This window comes from Semicossyphus pulcher, unplaced genomic scaffold (genome assembly GCF_022749685.1).
Source record: "Semicossyphus pulcher isolate SPU_LCO1_2020_fin unplaced genomic scaffold, fSemPul1.0.p SCAF_2, whole genome shotgun sequence".
In the NCBI taxonomy this organism is placed as follows: domain Eukaryota; kingdom Metazoa; phylum Chordata; class Actinopteri; order Labriformes; family Labridae; genus Semicossyphus; species Semicossyphus pulcher.
This window is the reverse complement of record NW_027211693.1, coordinates 8,807,573-8,827,393: the sequence shown is the minus strand read 5'-3', so window position 1 is coordinate 8,827,393 and position 19,821 is coordinate 8,807,573. Positions and strand designations below refer to the sequence as shown.

Sequence of the window (19,821 nt, the reverse complement as noted above, 5' to 3'; positions counted from 1 at the left end):
GCACACAGAGGTCTTACTTGAACTTTGCAAGAGTGCAAAACTGAGTGTAGGTCTTGAGGGAACAGGAAACGACTTCCCTCCTCCCCCTTCAATTCTGCCCCCCTCCCTCTCCTCTCTCCCTCCCTCCCCTGTTCCTCCCCCTCCTCTCTTCCTCCCTCCTCCTCCTCCTCAAGCTCCACGCTATAGCAGCGAACTAGGCAGGCCAACTTGCAGAGTGCAGCTCAGCCTCGGCAGCGGCTGCTTCCCACTGGGGGTCTTCGGAGAGCATCGCGCTCCCATGTGCGCCGCTGTGCCCGTTGGATGTTGAAATCGCGCCGCGCGCCTCGCCAGGAGCCACCATGTCAAACCCGACCCACGACCCGTTCTACTCGTCTCCTTTCGGACCCTTCTACAGGAGACACTCGCCCTACATGGTCCAGCCCGAGTACCGGATCTACGAGATGAACAAGCGGCTGCAGGCGCGCACAGAGGTGAGGAGAGCCGGGGAGAGCAGCCGCCGCACGGTCCCGTTTAGGGCTGCGGTACCGGAGGGAGGGTAGCGAGCTGTGGAGGTCCGGTGTGCGGAGGAGGGAGGGATGAAGGGACTGGAAAGAGAGAGAGAAAGAAAGAAAGAGGGGTTCTAGTTGTCTGTCAATCAGGAGATGTGGATGAGATGCCAAAGTGCCAAACATTCCTGAGCTGAAAGTAAACAGGCTCCGGTGCTGCGAGAAATATCATCCTGTGAAGTGTTTTGTTTTACCTATGAGGCTTAAAATCTACATTTTAACCGGAAAAAAGATACATGTTGAAGGGATGCTTTCACGTGGGCAATTAACTTGTTTAAAATCCGTGACTTGTCCATGACCTAGTCTGACATGAGCTGAGTGAACCACCTGAAGTCACTTATTTATTTATTATAAATTATCAAAATGCTCTGCAAACATATGAAATTAACAGTTTCATCATCTCTAAACTCACCACTAACTTGGATTAAGACTGTTATTTATTGATACAGGAAGTTATAATCACAACGCTGTCAGGACTTGCATAAAGAAGCCTGAAAGAAGTCTGAGAGACTGTTGGAGTCTGACCGGGCTGCACACACTGAGGCAAAGTAGCCTTTTCACGTGCATTTAAACCATTTGCATACATTTACATATCGCCTGGTTTTTATATATTTGCATTCTGTGTTTGGTCTGTTCAAGCTGAAGCCAAGCGAGTCCAACAAGAATACAGAGAGTTTGCAAACTGTAGACTTTAATAGTGTTTGTGGAGTGACTGTCAAAGCAAAATAATACATCTCAAGATTCGAGATTGTTTCCATGCATCAAGTTTCCTTAACAAAAGTGACCCTGATTGCAAAGTAAAGATCAGAATATAATTTGATGTCAGTGTGTCTGAAGCTTCAGCAAGTGTGGAGTACAGTGTCATTCAGACTAAACCTTTGGTGATTCCACAGTGAATTATACAGCCAGCATCTGTCCTCAGCATCTGTTCTGTGATCACTAATGTGTAAATCTGCAGATAAAAGTTCATCCAGCATGTCAGACTCTCCTCGCAAGGCATCTTTTGGTGAATAGATGGCAGCAAAAAGCCAAATTCAGCCATTTAACTGGTCACTTTTTGAAGTACAAATATTAGGGCTGCAACTTAAGGCTATTTTCATCAACATTACTTATTGTTTAATGATTGATTTATGAATAATTTAACATATAGAGTTCCAGCAAATAGCAAAACATTGCTGTCAAAAGTTTCCACGGCCCTCAGTGACCTCTTAAACACGTCCAAAACCCAAAAGATACTCTGAAATAGTTCAAAGTTTAGGAGCTTGAAGAAGTGAATTCTGCTATTTTAAGCAATTATATCTTTAAAATCTTTTAATCATTAAATTCTCTAACAATGGATTTATGTTTATATTTTCAAATAATGTGACGTCTAGTTGCTGTTTAATGCTTTTTAAGGCGTGAATTTGTCCCACTAAGACATTCAAAACAAGGTATATTTGGATAAATTGGTCTCTTATAGATGATCATTGATTAGAAGAAATGGCTGACACATGTTCCCACAGCCTTTAAAGTATGTCCAACATCCTCAGACACAAAGATATCATCCTTACTATCACAGAGGAATTACAAAAGCTGGAAATATTCACATCTGAGAAGCTTGAACCAGTGAACTCTGCCATTTTTACTACACATTTTACTTTTTACTAATTTACTTATTTTTTAATAGATGCCATTTATTTCTCTATCAATGGACTAATTGAGTAATGAACTAACTGTTTCAGCTCAAATGTATCTCCCTTTTAATGATGTCACTCTTTGTTGCTGTTTGGAGCTTTAAGGCTGAAATCTGATTCTCACTGAGACATTAAGAATGGAGGGTTTTTAGGATTAATATCTCATAATGTGAAAAAACAAGATGTTCTCGTTAAATTTCTCTTTTATAGATTATCAGTTATTTAAAAAAATGGCTGACACAAGTTCCGACAGCCTATAAAGTTTGTCCAACATCCCCAAACAATCACAAAAGAATTACAAAAGCTGAAAATATTCACATCTGAGAAGCTTCAGCCAGTGAATTCTGCCATTTTTACTCCAAATTTTATTTAAAAATATGTTGTTTTTAAAAATAATAGATGACATTTATTTGTCTGTCAGTGGACTAATTGAGTAATTAACTAAGTGTTTCAGCTCAGATATGTATTTATAATAAATCATGTCACTCTTTGTAGCTGTTTAGAGCGTTAAGGCTGAAATCTGATTCCCACTGAGACATTAAAAATGGAGGGTTTTTAGGATTAATATCTCATAATGTGAAATTTTTGCAGTCATTTTGTAAACCTGGTTTTTAGAGGCAGACTCGGGCTGAGTTTCTGCAGCAGCTTTGCAGAATGATGCTGACTTTCCTAAAGAGAAACTTGCAACTTTAAGCCGACCAAGGCAATGCTGCTGAGATGCAACGGCCCAGTCTGATGCATTATTCATACGGAGTGGTCCAAGCCCCGGCGGACCTCAACTCCCGCACCACACATGCCCAGACACCAAGTGCAATCACCGTGCACGCTCACACACACACACATGCACGTATACACACACAGAGACATTACAGGACCTGTGCATGTGCGTATGCAGCTCAAACAACACATACAATTGATGATATGTTATAATATGAGCACACACAGACACATTTAAACCATTACCTTCATCTCCTCACAATAAATTATATAATTGCATAATAATTACTGTTTTTTATAGCATCTTCATTCTCCTCCTCATCTTTTCCGTCTTTCGTCAGCAGCCGAGTGTTTAATATAATACGTCTTGTCTTTAACGACGTGCTTATTGTTTGACTAAAATGCAGGTGCTGAATATAATGAGGAAGAAGTTGTGTCTTATAGCGGGGCATAAATGCGATGAGTTTTTCTAATTTGTTTGCATCCAGATGTGGCGCACAGCTCGGTTCAGGCTTTTAACGAAATTATATAGTAATTATCCTCATGCATGCAAAACTGTAGCCGTCAATAAACACAAATGTGAAAAATATTTGAGGGAATAAAAAAGGTTGCGATGGAAATCAGCCTTTACTGAGATACATATATAAGGTCCAAGACAGAGAGAGCAAACATGCTTCTTGAAACAGGCTTACTGAAACTGTTTACTTCCTGTAAAAGGACGTTAGCTGCCGGTCCCTTAATGCTGATGCGAGCCTGAAGGGTCATTCTGCTGCTGCTGCTCAGTCCATCTCCTGTCTTTAAAATTCAGCACACATTCAAAAGACGAGCTCGTGTCGGTGATCGGCGCAGGTCAGGCTGATGTTACAAAACAGGAAGTTTGGGATGTTTCTTGTACTCGCACAAAAAAAAGAAAATCTGGATTCCATTAGAAGAAAATAGCTGAATTGTCCTGCTGGATAGTTTCTTGAATATTTCATCAAGGTTTTGCTGCGAGCAGCTGTTGCAGATCCATATCCGTCTGTGTGTGAGAGGAAGTGCTGCCAGTGAGCTGATGCTTCGTGGAAGTTTCAGTTTGACTGTAATATAATCACAATGTTAACCTTTGTTGGGATTTGTTGACATCGGCTTGACTTCCTCATCGGCTGTATGTCTGAGTTTGTTCATTTGATGAATGTACAGTGATGATGCATTGCTATTACACCGAATAAGGAATATTTCAAGTTAGATGTGACACGGTCCCTGCATGAAGAAAAACTGAATTAAAGCCCTCGTCCAGGGAAAATCAAGGGTTTAACCTTGTAAACATCTCCATGTGGTGTTCTTCATGTGCTACAAGATATATCAGGGACAACATAAGCAGTGTACCAAGGACAGGCTGAACAACACGCTTTCAGATTGGCAGGTTTGAGACGTCACAAACCTAAGGAGCCTGTGTAACCTATGGCAACCATCATTGTAATTATTGCAAACTCACTCCTGACTACTAACATTAAAATTACTACTACTATTACTATATTTCGAGCTAGCTAAGTTTCAACAAGTTTGCCACTAAGTGATGGCAGAGACATGTTTTGTTTTCGGCCGTAATTTTACCAAAGGAGAAACTTAGCACATAGTGGGCGGGGCCTATGCAGATTGGGACATTTTTAATGAGGAAGAAGGAGGCGATGCCTTAATCATAAGGTAATTAAACGTATACAATTTATTATTTCAAGCAGAGCATTTTATACGTTTTAAAACATGAATGGAGCTGCTCTTTAATAATATTTAAGAAATATAAAGAATGTTATTGTACACGTATGTTTCTGGTCAGTTGGACTTTCTGTTACACGTTATAAAACTCCAATAACAGAGCAAATAAACTTAGTTGTGATCTGTTAGGATAGTGCTGCATGCAAAGTAGAGCCATGTAGATTTTAGGCAGGGGAATTCACAGATTGCCAATATTGCTGCTAGTTTCCTTGATGTTTTGAGCTGGAATTAGAATAGACCTTTTTGATGTGAATTTTGGCCCAATTTGGCACCCATATTACTCTGCGGTACTCAGAAGGCTGTTTTTTCTTAACAAATACCTTTAAATAAGAATATAACATTATGATGCTGATGACAGTGATTGTTTTCTCATCATATGTCCTAAGAAACAAGTTTTACGATTGGCGCATTGAAAAACATACACATACTGAAATATCTGATAACATTGGCCTGTCAACATATCGATCAGGCTCTGATATAAAGTACTCTCAGAACTGACAACAAATAAAATGCAGTTGTGTTCAGTTGACAGAAATAATAACCCAAATCATGAAGCATCATGGTGCTAAAGAAATGTTAAGTGTGTTTTTTGAGCTGTTAAACAGTATGCAGGGTCTCCAGGTCCCCCAACAGAACATCAGGGTTTAACAGAAATATCATTAAACATCTGAGTTTGTGCAGCAGTTGTCAGAAATTCAGCTTTAGACAAGAAGTAGGAGTAATTAAAACCGATCCTAAAAGAATAATATGGAGCTCCTCTGTATGATTTCAGTGTGAGGAGACACATGAAAGCTGCTCTTTGAGTGGGTTTGTTGCTATATTTTGTTGATCCAGTCAAAATGATTTCAAGCTCGCAAATAGCAGCCTTGTCAGAATTATCACCCGCGTAAAGACGCTTAATATGGTGAAAGGACAGCTATTGTTAAGGGTAAGAATAGCTGCGAGCGTACTTAACATGGAGCTCGTTGGCAGCCCGTCATAGCAAAGTGACTCACTGTAGCTCTGCATTCCCGTCCTTCTGAGTAGCTTCCTGACTAAGCCTCGGTGTGACACCACCTTTTAGAAAAGTGTGGAAGGAGTCGACTGGAGTCACTCCTCTGTTAGAAATTCTCCCATTTGTCTTATTCATGAGTGTGCTTTTGAATTTGCTTGGCTGGTGGTGCGACTGCCGCTCGCACTGGCAGGCGCAGGACTCAAGGACTCGACACTTGGAGGAGACTTTACCCCCAGAGGAAGCTATAGTCTGCTCCGGTTTAAGTGACACGTATAGCAAAAGCTTTATGCACTTCATCCTGCGGGAGTGAAGAAAAAAAGTTGTTCAAATTAGGCAAAGACATGCTATTCTGATTTTATTGTTGTTTTGCATTGTTGCATGGACTGGGACTTGTTTACAGCATCTCTGATCTGTTCAATCATATTGAAAGTTAGAGAAATCAACCCCACCATCCCTAGATGCTCCTGTGCCGTTATAAAGAGTTTATTTGGCGATGGTCAGAGCATCAGAGAAGTTGTTTTATGGTGGTTTTCTTTCTCTCATCTATATGTCTGTGTCTTCACACTCCCAGAAAAGAAAGAAAAACAGGTTTTCTTTGAGCTATGAGGTGTAATTGTGGATGGAGAGAACTGCAGTGCAGTGCAAGGCTGCACCCAATGATTATTTTCATCGTCCGTAATCTGCTGATTACTTTCTCAATTAATCTTTAAACCAGTTGGCCAATAAAATATCTTGTTTTTTGAATATTAACTAGTCCAATAATTATATAATCCATTAAACCTTTTGTTAAGGGAGGCACTAATCAGACCTTTTCAGTGCCTGTATGATAGCTGGGCTTTGGGTACCAGCTGATACCGAGTGTCAATCCGATACGAGGGTTTTAATTAATAAGCTGTTTGCCTCACTGTGTGGAAGAGACTGGGGTTGTTGTTTTATGTTTGAGGCAACATCAGGCCTGAAACATCGCATCACTGACTTTGTAAATCTAAATGTAGAAATACATTTGTGGAACTGATGTCATGATTAAAGCTGCTGTGAAGAACTTTCGGTTTGTGTTGATTTTGGCGCCCCCTGTGGACAAAGCCGTACCTCTTATCTCAGAATCATAATCAGCTTTATTGGCCAAATATGTGGGCACATACGAGGAAGTGACTCCGGGTTTTCTCTGCTCTCAGTGTACAGACACACATACTAAACCTAGAAACAAGGACAGGTTAAACAAGGTAACACAGACACTTAGAGGCTAAAAAACTAGATCTAAAACTACTATATACAGACCTATGGATACAAACATATTTTACAAACTATTAATATCTATATACCGTACATTTAAACACTTGACAGGAGACAATAGACAACAGTGCAATGGTGCAATAGAGAGTGCAAAGGTGCAGAGATATCTCTTTGCTGATTTTGTCCTGTACATGCTTAAGTGGTGGTTTCTAACATAAAATCTCATCCTGCTTTCTTTAACAGTCATATGTATCACTCACTTTAAATTTTATATATAAACAAAGGCAGCGTGCATTTAATAGCTTCGTCTGACACCTACCCCCCCACCAGCAGTTTCAGGCATTAAAAATAACTATGAAGAAATAATCAATGTTGTCCCTGATGGTCTGGTTGGCTTTGTAGGTCATGTAGAGTCATCAGAATTAATTTCAGTCTGTTTCATAACCAGAGAAAAAGCTTTAAAATAAGAAATAATTATAGGAGGAATTATAATTCAGGTGAAACTTTTTAAATGAAGCAACAAACTATTCAGGTATTAAAATAAGTATTTTGTATAGTTAACATGTTGTAGTACATGCACGTCGACTTTAACATAGAATTTAACCCTATTTTCCTGAATTTACCCTCCTGGGGGTAAATAAAGGGTTATCTTATCTCTTATCTTGTGATAATTGATCCTGCTATTCGTTCAGTATTGGGTAGTTGCATCCCTTACTGTATAGTGATGATGATTGTAGCACTGCAATTAATTAATATCTAATCTGTGAATTATATTCTCTATTAATGATTTCTACTCCGACATGTCAAAAAATACTTCATTTCTTTTAAACACAATTACCGACAGCCCGAGGTGGTGACTTTATTTCGTCTTATTTGTCTGATAAACACTCAAAAACCCAAAGATATGGTCACGTTAATTGAAAAGGCAGCAAATCATTACAATAATTCTGAGCATGTTTTCGTATTTCTGCTCTAAAGAATGATTTCTGTTTTGTCCAAATAGCTGAGAAACAGTTTTATTTCCATCCAATAATTAGTTAATCAAGTAATTGTTTCAGTTTGACTGTGATGATGATATAATGTGTCCCTTTGAAGCAGTAATTCTGATGAGCTTTTATATGACTGATGGTTTGTTTATTCTTAGTTAAGGCCTGTTTTCCGTTCCCTCTCAGTAACAACCTTTTACCCTCCAGCGCTCAGAAACGCAGCAGAATAAAACCTAACGACACAACAAGTGCCGTGAGCTTGTCTGGGATCAGCGCTCACCTTTGAACTGATAACTGTGCTGCAGCTTAAACAGTCGTGCTCCTGTGATGACACGGGGTCTGTTTCTATCCCCACCTTATTACCTGCTCCATTCATACTTATTACCTGCCTGCCTGTGTTTCTGCACCGCGCTGACTGCTATCCCATTACCTTCATTTTACACAGCGTGAACCCACGGTGACCTGGCAATCTAAACAGGCTTTGATGTGGATTTGATGCTCTGCATACGCTGCGACCACATTGTTTCTGTGCTGTCGCTCGGGGGGCCACTGGCCTCGTCGTACGGAGGCAGCTGCAATGATTTGTGGGGGAATTTGACACTTACGCATATGCAAATGAGGCAGCGGATTAACATTCAGAGGAGGAGCTTGGTCGACCTCAGCCGGTGTAAGGCCATTAGCATAGGAGACATTAATATTCAGAGGAAGAGAGCAGGGACACAGAATAACAGTGTAAGTAAAAGTACAACACTGAGGGTGAAACAGAAGGAAAACAAAAGCATTTTAATGGAGGAGACATAATAATACACACAGGGCTGCGTTCAGGAACCTCCGGGTCTAATGGTCACACTCTTCCTCAGTGCATAGACATGCAATCAGTATCAGTGATTGGCAGGCCATTCATTGGGTTCTTGTGTCTATTGCACATAGTTAGTCTCATTCTCATTATTCAAATAGACCCACAGACAGACCTGACGCAACTGGGAGAACTGGAGTGTTCATTATGGCTAAAATCCCTTGTTCCTGTCAGGGGCAAAGTGGATCTGTTCCCATCAGCCCGACGTGTCAGATTGACATGAATAGGCTTATGATGTGGAGGTCAAGTTGGCACTGAGCTGTAAGTTCACACAGAGGGATTAAAGAGGAGACACCCTGAACGCACACACTGACAGCCTGCATGCAAAGGAAGTTTTTACTTCACAGGAACAGCAAATACGGATTTTAATTATTGATCAGAATGGAGATTATTTTCTTCGTTAATGTGTGCCTCATAGAAGCAAAGAAATTAAGTGTTTGATAGCACACACTGATGTCTCCTGATTGTCTCTGTTACGTCTAAAAGACAATAATGTTTTTAATCCTTTTCCAAAAAGTTAAAAAAGACAAAACATAAGATCTCATGTTTAAATGGATGTATTTGATCAGCTCAGATCTTAAAGGCACGACGCAAAAGAGTCGAGCATGTTTGTTGTTTATTTTAACAGGATCCACTTCCTGGTGCGAGCCAATCTTAAAACAACTTAATTACAGCATTAAATTACTCAATGATATATACAGTGAACAGTTCAAACTAAACCATTTAATATAAAGAGAATTAAGACAAAGAGTGTGCCAAACAAATTCAAACAAATGACAGTAATAGTTCAGCTACTTTTAAAGAGATAAATGATCTTAAGCAGTGGTCTGCACGGTGGTGCAGTGGACAAAGTGGGCCTTTCTGTGTGGAACATGTTCTCCCCGTGCATGCGTGGGTTCTCTCTAGGGTCTCCGGCTTCCTCCCACAGTCCAAAGACATGCTTGTAAGGTTAATCGGTGACTCTAAATTGCCCGCAGGTGCGAGTGTGAGTGTGCTCCAGCCCCCCCGCGACCCTGAACAGGATAAGCGGTATAGATAACGGATGGATGGATGGATAACAGTGGTCTCAGTCTATCAGCTGATTGAAAAAATATAACTGACATTTTTTGTCATTGCTATTATTGTGCTGCAGGTGGTGCAGTGGTTGGCGCTGTCGCCTAACACCTTGAAGGTTCCTGGTTCGAATCCTGGCTGGCACGTAGTGGGCCTTTCTAAGTGGAGTTTGCGTGTTCTCCCCCGTGCGTGTGTGGGTTCCCTCCGGGTACTCCGGCTTCCTCCAACAGTCCAAAGACATGCTCGTTAGGTTAATTGGTGACTCGTGAAAGGATGTCTGTCTCTGTGTGTCAGCCCCATGATTGTTCAGAGTGTAACCTCTCGCGCAATGACAGCTGAGATAGGCTCCAAAACTTCTGATGGACTTTGAAACATTTAAATACATTTCAATAACTAGAGGAAGATGTACATACTTGGCAACACAGTGTAGGTGAGTGAAACTTGCTGGGAGTAATTACCACAAAGGTGTTTAACATCACACCGCCTTTATCTGAACCATTACTGCTGGATTATCTACCATCAGGGAAAACAGGCCACTGTAGGTATCACTGAAAAAAACAACGAGCTTTAATCACTTTTATAAAGATTTAAAGTGGAATAAAGGCTCACACATCGATTATTAAAAACATATGAGTATATTTTACATGAGATAAAAGACAGTGTGTCCATGTTCAGATAAAATCAGCAGATCTTCACAGCTAATTTATTAATTAGTTAACAAGATAAGAGAGTACGTTCCATTAAATGATCAAATACATTTGAATTAAAGATCATTAATTATGCTCCCATCCACTCACCGAACAGCAACATCAGAAACACAGTGCAGAATGAGTCCTATAAAAAGGTCTATAGCGTTTGTTTTTTACGTTTAATGTGTAAACAACATTATTATTTTATTTCTCTATTAAGCGCGTCTCGATTATGTGCTGTTATTATGATTCACAGTCTTATTGACAATGAAGAGACATCTGCTTTTGTGGACCTGTAAAACGTCGCTCGCAGCTCCTGCATTAAAAAACAAAAACATTTTACATTTTCATAACGCTGGCCGTCAGTGAAAGGACTGAATCACATCAGCTTCTGCCTCTTTCGGTTAACTCTCTGCCTGCTGCGCCACATTAAAGAATAATACCGCTAAAAGGTGGGCAGGCGGGCTGATAGTTTAAAAAGAAGGTAAAGAGCGGCCTTATCCTTTAAAAACATGTGGTCTTTACTGTGAACTCCTCTGAAAGGATGCTGCCTGTTTATCATTTCATTCATTATGAAGCTGCTCTTTGCTGTGAAATCATTGTACGGATAAAATAACGCAGTTTTAATGTATTTAATTAATGCATATTCTTAAGTAGGTAACATTTTAATGGGCAAAACAATATGCAGTCTTACACCAAGTGTCTTTGTATGCAAACCACAGTGATAGATATTAGATAACTTTATTGAACGCCTTAAAGGAAGTACATTTGTAGACAGGTTGCTATATGAAAGACAAACTGTCACAAAAAGAGGACATACGTGTAGTTTAGGAACCTCCCAAGCCATAAGATTAAAAAGAGCTTCCCTTAAAGCAGCTATAATCAATATTTATACAATAGCAATGTATCAGATGACAACATGACAATGTTAAAGGCACCTAGCCTTAGCGTCAGAAGCTCTGACTATACAAGAACCAGCTCGTTTTTAAGCTTCACTCTCACTTCTCTTTTGTGTTGTGTTGTGCTGCAGGAGGGAACTATTGCATTGAATAAAAATATTAAAAACAACTGCACACAACCTGCTAAGGCACCACATGGTAGACAGACACAGTTAGCTTTAAGGGTCTGGTTTGAATTTTAGAAATTTCCATCCCCATTCTGGTTCTTTTGTTTCCCTGCGTCTGTTACAAATGGTATATACAAATATATTGATAAGTACTGGCTTAAATTGTTGGTCAAATTTAATGTGCAGGCTGACTTGCTGTTACTTAAAGATATAATCTCGAGTTTTGTTCTATTTGGCGGCACTTAATGGTGATAAAAGGCAATTGTGGGACGTCACAGATATCCAGACATCCACGGTTGGCTCCGGTTGTAACTCTTGATTTTCCTGGCTGACGGTCGCTTTCCTTTTTAGACTGTTTGCTTCATCTGAGCGTCCAATTTGTTTCTTTTTCTTTGGATTTTCACTTATTGTTGAAGTTGTATCTGTAGTCATCCATGTTTTCTTTGTTTGTTCAGCCATAGTAGATTACTGTTTACTCGCAACACTTGCAGAGACCGGAAAAGCAGCCGCTTAGCTCTGCCTACCATCTCTGGCAGACCAACCACTGCTGGCTGATGGAAAACGTGTCACTAACTGGGCGCCGCTTGTGATTTCTTCCATGAATGTTGACACCCAGTCTGTAATACTGCCAATGCAAAGGCTTTCATCAGTGGGCCATAACACTTTGTTTGCTTGTTCTAAATTGAAGCCACATTTTTAACCGTTTCCTGCAGTCCATCTTTAACGCTGTCGTAACTGCTGGATGTGCAAATGAGCACCTTAAATTCAAAGGGGATGACGTGTCAGTGTTGTGTTCCTAACTTGTTAGCACTGCTCCCTAGTTAGCAAAGGACTTGTCATGTATACAACCATAACGCTTTACATCTGTGAACCGTCTCACAACAGCTAAAGGCTAAAAAAAAGTATAAAACTAAATCTTACAAACTAGATCAAAACCATAAACCATATAAAAGGAAAAAAGGGTCAAAATGTCAGAAAAAGTTTCAAAGTTGTGGCTACAAAAGACATTAAAATAACTGTGGAGTGTCATGGCGTCCTTACCCGCTCACTGCACTCTCTTTAGACACTGAACAGGTTGACCTTCAGACTGAAGGGGCCTGGGGTTCGAACACTTCTGGTGCTTTCCTCAAAAACCCATTTGAGTGTATCACAAGTCTAATGTAATACAGAAACAGCTTGAAAAAATCAAATATTAAAATAAAATGTGACATTTATTTATGTCATTAGCGCTCTGATTTCCTCCAGGGTCAATGGAGTTATAAACTGTATGTAGATTTTAAAGTGCAGCTTGAGAATCCAGTCAGGTTCATTCATTAAAATAAATGACAGTATATTTTTTGGATTGATTAAAGTTTTTAAAAAGCTTCTTGTCTTAGTTTCCTAATTAAGAAATGCACAGAGAAAGTATATTTCTATTATCAAACTGAAACTGCTTTCAATGCCTTTAAAGAGTTTTTAACTGTACATTCAAGTTTGGGAAGTAAACACACTCATTAGAGCCATAATAAAGATATATATACTTACACATTTGGTTATGATGTCCTTTAGTATGTTTGTTTTATATGACACATATTCACACAACAGTCTCATTTCACTGTGCTGCTCTTGTAATGTCACACTGTACATGAGATGCACTCAGAGGATGTTCCCAGAAGTAGAAAAAAAACAACAAGGCCTCCAGTCAAACAATGAGCGTCAGTCACATCCAGCAGGATGCCCGGACAATAGACCCACCTTTTTCCTGGCTCTTTCCCATGGTTCCTTCCAGGCTGCTCTGTCGCTCAGATAACAGAGGAGACAGACGGGCCTGTAGTCGTCTATGTCCTGTTGTTCTCTCTCCCCGATGTGGTCAGATAGTCCGTCCTGGAGCGAGGAGGTCACAGGTTGGATCCTTGCTGCAGTCGATGTGTCGAAAAGTCTTTGAGTCAGACTCTGAAAGCTGCCTTGCGGATTGTTTGCACTATTTGAAACGTGTAATGCGTCCTCAGATATAAAACACCATGCATGAAACTGCAGTTGCAGAGTGTTATGAAGGCCTCTATGAAGGAGCCCTGTGAAAGGTGGTAGATTGGGAAATTAAGAGACTAATGCTGCTTTGTATCGACACCACTTTGTGTTCTTTATGGTTTCAAAACACTTCAAAACCATAGGCGTAGTTTGAACTTTAAGGTTGGAGGTTCACAAAAAATAGAGGAAATGCAATGCGTACAACAGAGGCAGCGTGATGACATATTGTGAGAATTAGACCTTTCACAGAAACCAAACTCACTCAAACCGTAAAACCTGGAAAGATACAGATCCTCCGGTTTTCACGTTTCTGCAGAGATGAGCCTTACAGGCTCGTTCACAGACCGACCCTGTGGCATCTGATATAAACCTTAGCATATAGTGTAGTGTAGTGCGATCACTGAACATTTATAACCTAGCCTGTAATGTTCCATGCTTTGTGAGCCTCTCAGATAATTTACTCTAGTACCGCGCACCTCTCTTCGTTAGTATTTCTTCCCCACTTTTCTTCCCCTTCTTATTTCCAATGCGGTTCAGCGCTGTTGCCATTGGCAATGACAATGCTGCACAATAACAGCAGTTATTGTGAAATTCTCTCTTCTTTGGCCCAAGCTGGTGTTGTTTGTTTAAAGAAACAAAGAGTGTATCTATTCAAAAACTTCTTTTTAAGGCAGTAGTAATGCAGTGAACAAGTGTTTTCACAATGTTGACCACTAACCGCTCCTTCTTTGCTTGTCATGGGTGCGTGTGTGTGTGTGTGTGTGTGTGTGTGTGTGTGTGTGTGTGTGTGTGTGTCCCTGCAGGCTGCCATACCACACCTTTATGAAAATAACCAGTCACATATATCAGGAATTCTTGAAGGAACTTCCTTAAATTTGGCACAAAAGTCCACTTGAGCTCAACGACTAGCTTATTAGTTTTTGTTGCCAAAGGTCAAAGGTCAAGGTCTGTCTCATTCTCTTAAACGCTATGTCTCTGTCTGTAGTCCTCTGTAGAAATGCTTCACTGGAATTATCCTTTTTTAGTGATACATTTTTTATTGCTCTTTTCTTATATGTATATACATATAAGAAAGGACACACAACAAATACTTAAAAAAGATTTAAACACAAAAACCCTGTGGCAACCCCTCCCTCCCCATCGGTCTCAGTACAGAAATATATGTGCTGGACACAAGGATCCAAAATTTTGCAAAAAATTGCTCTGGAATAATACATGTAAATATAGTGGTAAATAACAAATTCTCAAAAATACACCTTTAAAGATTAGTTTTGGGGTGTATTTGCCTTTATTTGGTAGTGAAAGTGGAGTGCAAGCTGAAGAGAGACAGGAAGGCTAAGTGGGAGAGACGCAGCATGACATGCAGCAACAGTCCAAGGAGATTTACTTTGGACCGTTTAAAATTGATTTCCTTTTTGGATGCCTCTAAACTTTTGGAAATTAGTGTAACTTGTACGTCACATTTCTCGTATATTATATTTCATCATTGTTCAGAAAAAGTGCAGCAGAGTACAGTACCCAGTGAACATGGGGAGAGGCTCACTGACTGTTACTTCAGGTTTTACAGGAGGAGCTGTGCAGCCTTTCTGCTGGTTTCTGTGTGTTTCATCATTTTGCTGATCAGCTGTTTGACTCTGATTTACTTCTTAAGTTCATAGCTTTGCAGCGCCAAGGCTTTAACACAGTAAGCAACAGTAATTGCTACATAAAAGCTGCAATGCAGACGTGCCGATGCTTCAAAATAAAAGCATTGTTTCAACTTTAAATCACTCATTATTAACCAGGAGACTTCATTTTCATTTTGTAACGTTTATTATTGTGAAAATGTAAAATAAAAAATAGATTAAAAAAATACACAGTATATAAAAAATACATAATGTGGGCTATGGAACGCTGCCAAAAAACTACTTTAGATGAGTCAACAAAAGTAAATTAAAAAACAATTAAAAGTGATCAATACATAATTAAATGATAGGGTCAATAGCTCTTTATGCTCTTTCCTTTGCCTCAAATCAGGTGATAAAATAGAACAAGACTTTATCTATTTCGCTCCCATATATTTATATCTTTAGAAAATATTAAAATGTATCTAAAGTTCACATTTTCAAAGGTTTTATTTTCAGGAAAACTGAACTGTAAAATACTGCAGCACTGACAAAGCGTGCTTAGATCAGACTAATGAGCAACAGGTGAGGCAGTGTTTAAAGTCAAGCTAACTACAACAGAGCAAATTCACTTAAACTGAATATCTGAGGATGTGGTGGAAGTCCAGTATTGATCGAGTGTCTTGGTGGCGGTGGGAAGAGGTGTGCCGTGAGCTGATTGTTCATTGGTCTAATTAGCTGAGCGGTGGGATCAAAGGCTGGACGGACAGAGGAACGTTAGTGTGCCAGTCAGAACCCGAGTCCTCACCTGCCTTTTGATTTTAATTCCTCCTGGGTGCTGTAAATAAATACCATCCCCCTTCTTTGTTGTTCTTGCATTTCTGTGTTCTTTTATTGTTTTAAACATTATTGATGTCCGTGTCACTTAACATGGTGCCATAACGCTGCGTGTCTGCTGCTGATATTGACTTATTTTTGTTTGTTTGCCTTGCTGAGGTGAGACCCTTTTAAAGCTGCTTGGGTGTTCATTGAACCTGTAAACATTTCAGGTTTTTTTTTATTTTATTAAATGTATGTGTAGAGCTGGAACTAAAGATTTATGTTTGGATTATAAATTTAGTTTAGAGTCCACAGTGATATCCTTAAACAGCCTGTTTTGTCTGACCATCAGTCTTAAACCCAAATGAATAAAATGTAGAAATTGTAAGAAAACTGCTGCAAACCCCAAATCTGTGTTTCACCTACTTGATGTTTCGATCCATTAAGGGGCTCTCAAGATAAATGTAAGGGTTCAGGAGATGATAAACAAGTTAGCAATCTCCGATCCCATCGGCTATAGTCTGACGACAATATAGCCTCTGGGGACAACGGTGAACATGCCGGGCGTGTAGCCAGCGGTTACTGCTAACGACTTCTAGTCGATACTTCCTTTTCCACCTGCTGCATTGTTTACAGAAAAAGAACCCCTTTTTCAACATCATGATGCAGATTAGTAAAAAGTAAAAATGAAGCTTTGTCAGGTCTGTCCTCAAGAGGAGAAGAAAACTACTTTAAAATGCTCGGATCGAGGAAGCATTTGAGGAAGTCGGAAAATCTAAACGCTGAGCGGCTTTCGTGACACAGCGTCAAGGGAATTTATTAGCTGAACTTGCCTACAGATGTCTTTTTATAGAGACAATCATTGTCATATGACGCTGATGGGAGATGACGGATTACGTTCCGCCTGCTTTTGCTCTCCACACGGACTGTTTTTCCTGCATACGCTGCAGCCTGCTGATACGTGATTTGTCAAAATTACTCGGACCACGAGCTTAGTACAAACGGAAACCAGAACACTTGCCGTCCCTAAAATCCACGTCCCTGCCTACAGGTTCTACATTTCTACGTAGAATCTGTAAATAGAGATTAACAAGTTAGCAAAGATGACCATAACATGTTTATGAAGTGTATGTTTATATTCTTGTAAAATATCAGATAGTTTTGCTGCTTCAATCCTTAAAAATGATTAAAATAAAATCAGATTATATAAAACTGAACACGCTGAAATAAAGTTTTTGCTTGCTGGAAGAGCTCACACCTCAAATAACACCTCATATAAATACTGTATGTTACCCTTGAAGAGCCAAGAGTTCACTCTACTGACTAAAATTATCAACATTGTTATTGTGTAATTTTTGGATGATAGATTAATTAGTTCTAAGTGTGTGTAGTTTTGAACATAGCGTGCACTGATATTCATAATTAGGACCTACGCTGATGCCTTCTGCATGTTCCCCTTCTGTCTGTCTGTCAATCAGTCAGTTCGTATCTTGATCAATAAAGACACTTGAGCAGGAAAATAACATTATTGTTGTTGTCATCCTGTAACCTTTGAGTGAAAGCCAGTAGTGCTGAAAGTGCAGGTCCTCTTCATGCATGTTTCCTGCATTAAAACATGAAACAAATGACCTCTGTGTATTAACCTCGGCCTTTAATCTCTACTGTAACACAAACGCTGGTCTCTGACAGCTGTTTGTAACTTCTGACACTTTAAATAAGGAAGATAATGAGAAGGATGCCTCAGTGAATTGGCAGCAATGCTATTAAACGTGAACTCCATCTTCCTCTGACTTCATTTACAGGGAGAAAGTTCATTCCTGGTGATTGTACACGAGGCTGTTCAAGGGCAATGACTTTTCCCCCTGCTGCATTCATTTGCTCTTCATTTGCATAATGCTTGGCTGGTGGCTGTAAGGTGGCCAAACACAGCAGCATGTTAAGTTTGCATTATATAAAAAACACTTAGATCCCGAGAGGATAAACTGCTCTGATGCAAACATTAGTGTGAGTCTGACGTGATTAAAGCAGTGGTGTTCATGTAGTCTAATGGAGTAGTTCTTGTATTTTGTCTGAAGCCCTTAGTTAGGAGTTAGGATGAAAACACTATGGACTTTTTATATTATGTCAGGCTTATATTATGTTGTTTTACAAGAGTATTAAAAACATTTATGTAACATTTGTGCATTAAAAAGTCTAAAATAACTTGATATTTTAGACTTTGATGTGTATATGATATACAGTAATATTTCAAAGCAAGTTGAAACCCAGATATATTATAACATTATTTTGCTTATTATATATAGTTTAGGTGTGTCTCATTTAGTGGCCTGTCCTCTGGGAGACACAAGAGACACCACATGATACATGAGAGAGAGTTAGGAAAGAAGTCGGCCCACTGTTCATGTTAGCTAACAAAATTTGTGACAAATGAAATGACATAACCTGAAGTCAGTGTGACCATGATTAAAACTTTAATACATAAATTCATCCGTGAGTTAATTGAAGCAGCTTTCCCACTGGTCAAAAAACACTAACACCTGCTAACATCCGGCTTTTTTGCTTAATGGGAAAGGCTACAATCTGCATTCAGACCCGGGTCAAATGACTGCAGTAGACCTTGGTAATTATTGCCTCGGCCCCGATCGGCATTGATGGGAACACAAAACCTGTGTCAACAAGCTAATCTCCTACCACTTTCCGGCGCGATGCTATGCTTCGTCTGTAGCTTCTGCGACTCGTTGTCATCTCAGCTACAAATTCTGCCCGTCTCCGTCTGAGCACCGCTCGAATATCGTTCCAAATTTGTCGGCGCCGAGTTTGAACAACTCTCATGATACTGCGCTACTTAACGACATCATCAAAATACATCTTTTGTTTTTGCTTTGATTCAGAAACAGCTGGCAACAGAAATGACTTTTAATGAATTAAAACTGACTATCTTGAAGACTTCAGTTCTCTTGGGCGCCCCCTAATGGTAAAGAACTATAATTGCAAGAGAACGCTTCCCAATTTAACCAGATGTTTATTGCTGGCTCCCTTTGTCACGGTTGTAACTTTCGACTTTTCTTGCTGATGGTATTCATTATCTAATGGCCAAGTTATTTTTAATAAAGCTATTGTGAGGAACTTATTTGTGTTGATGTTGGCGACCTCTCTGGACAAAGCGGCACCTCTTTGCTGATCTTGTCCTGCAAGTCGGGGTTTTTCTGCTTTATTTTAACAGTCAAATGTATCACTCACTGAATCTCATTTATAGAAAATGTAAATTAAGGCTTTTTCTGCAGCATGCTGTTAATTGCCTCGTCTGACACCGACCTGGTGGCAGTGGTTACACATTAAAATAACTATATAAGAAATAGTAGCTTTAATAGGTCTTATTGAGACATCGGTATTAATTTTAGTGTGTTTCATATCAAGCTAATATTCCTCACAGCAGCTTTAAATAATTTATTTTTGATCAGTTAATGTCCAAAAAGAATAAAAAAAGTCTTAGAAGCCATGTTGACATTATGAAATTGTTTTTTTTCTTGCTCCAGTCCAGAGCTCAAATGTACTTATCTTACAGTGATGTAGAACAGCTGCAAATGTAGACATTTTACTCTTGTTAAATTATTCATCTGCCTATTTACCAATCAATCAATCAATTAACTGATTGTTTCAGCACTTGAAATAATACTGAAACATCTTTAATGCTCTTTAATTTGTAATGCACTTTAAATCTGCTTTAAATGTGAATAACTAAAGTGACATGTCAGACATAAAGTCACTTTTGTATGGGAATGTTTCCTCCAGTCAAGGAGACGCCATGAAAATCACAGTAATGTAAA

General features: G+C 39.5%; 1 protein-coding gene across 4 annotated transcripts in view; it reads left to right on the top strand.

The window, feature by feature from the left end:
- The first annotated feature begins 225 nt into the window (after window positions 1-225).
- Window positions 226-19,821, top strand: part of ldb2a (LIM domain binding 2a) — a 100,252-nt gene continuing 80,656 nt past the window's right edge. For all 4 annotated transcript variants that reach the window (XM_069670442.1, XM_069670441.1, XM_069670440.1 and 1 more), the window contains exon 1: window positions 226-470. In XM_069670442.1, coding sequence (XP_069526543.1) covers window positions 339-470 — 132 coding nt within the window. In that variant the 5' untranslated portion in view covers window positions 226-338. The remainder of the gene's footprint in view (window positions 471-19,821) is intronic.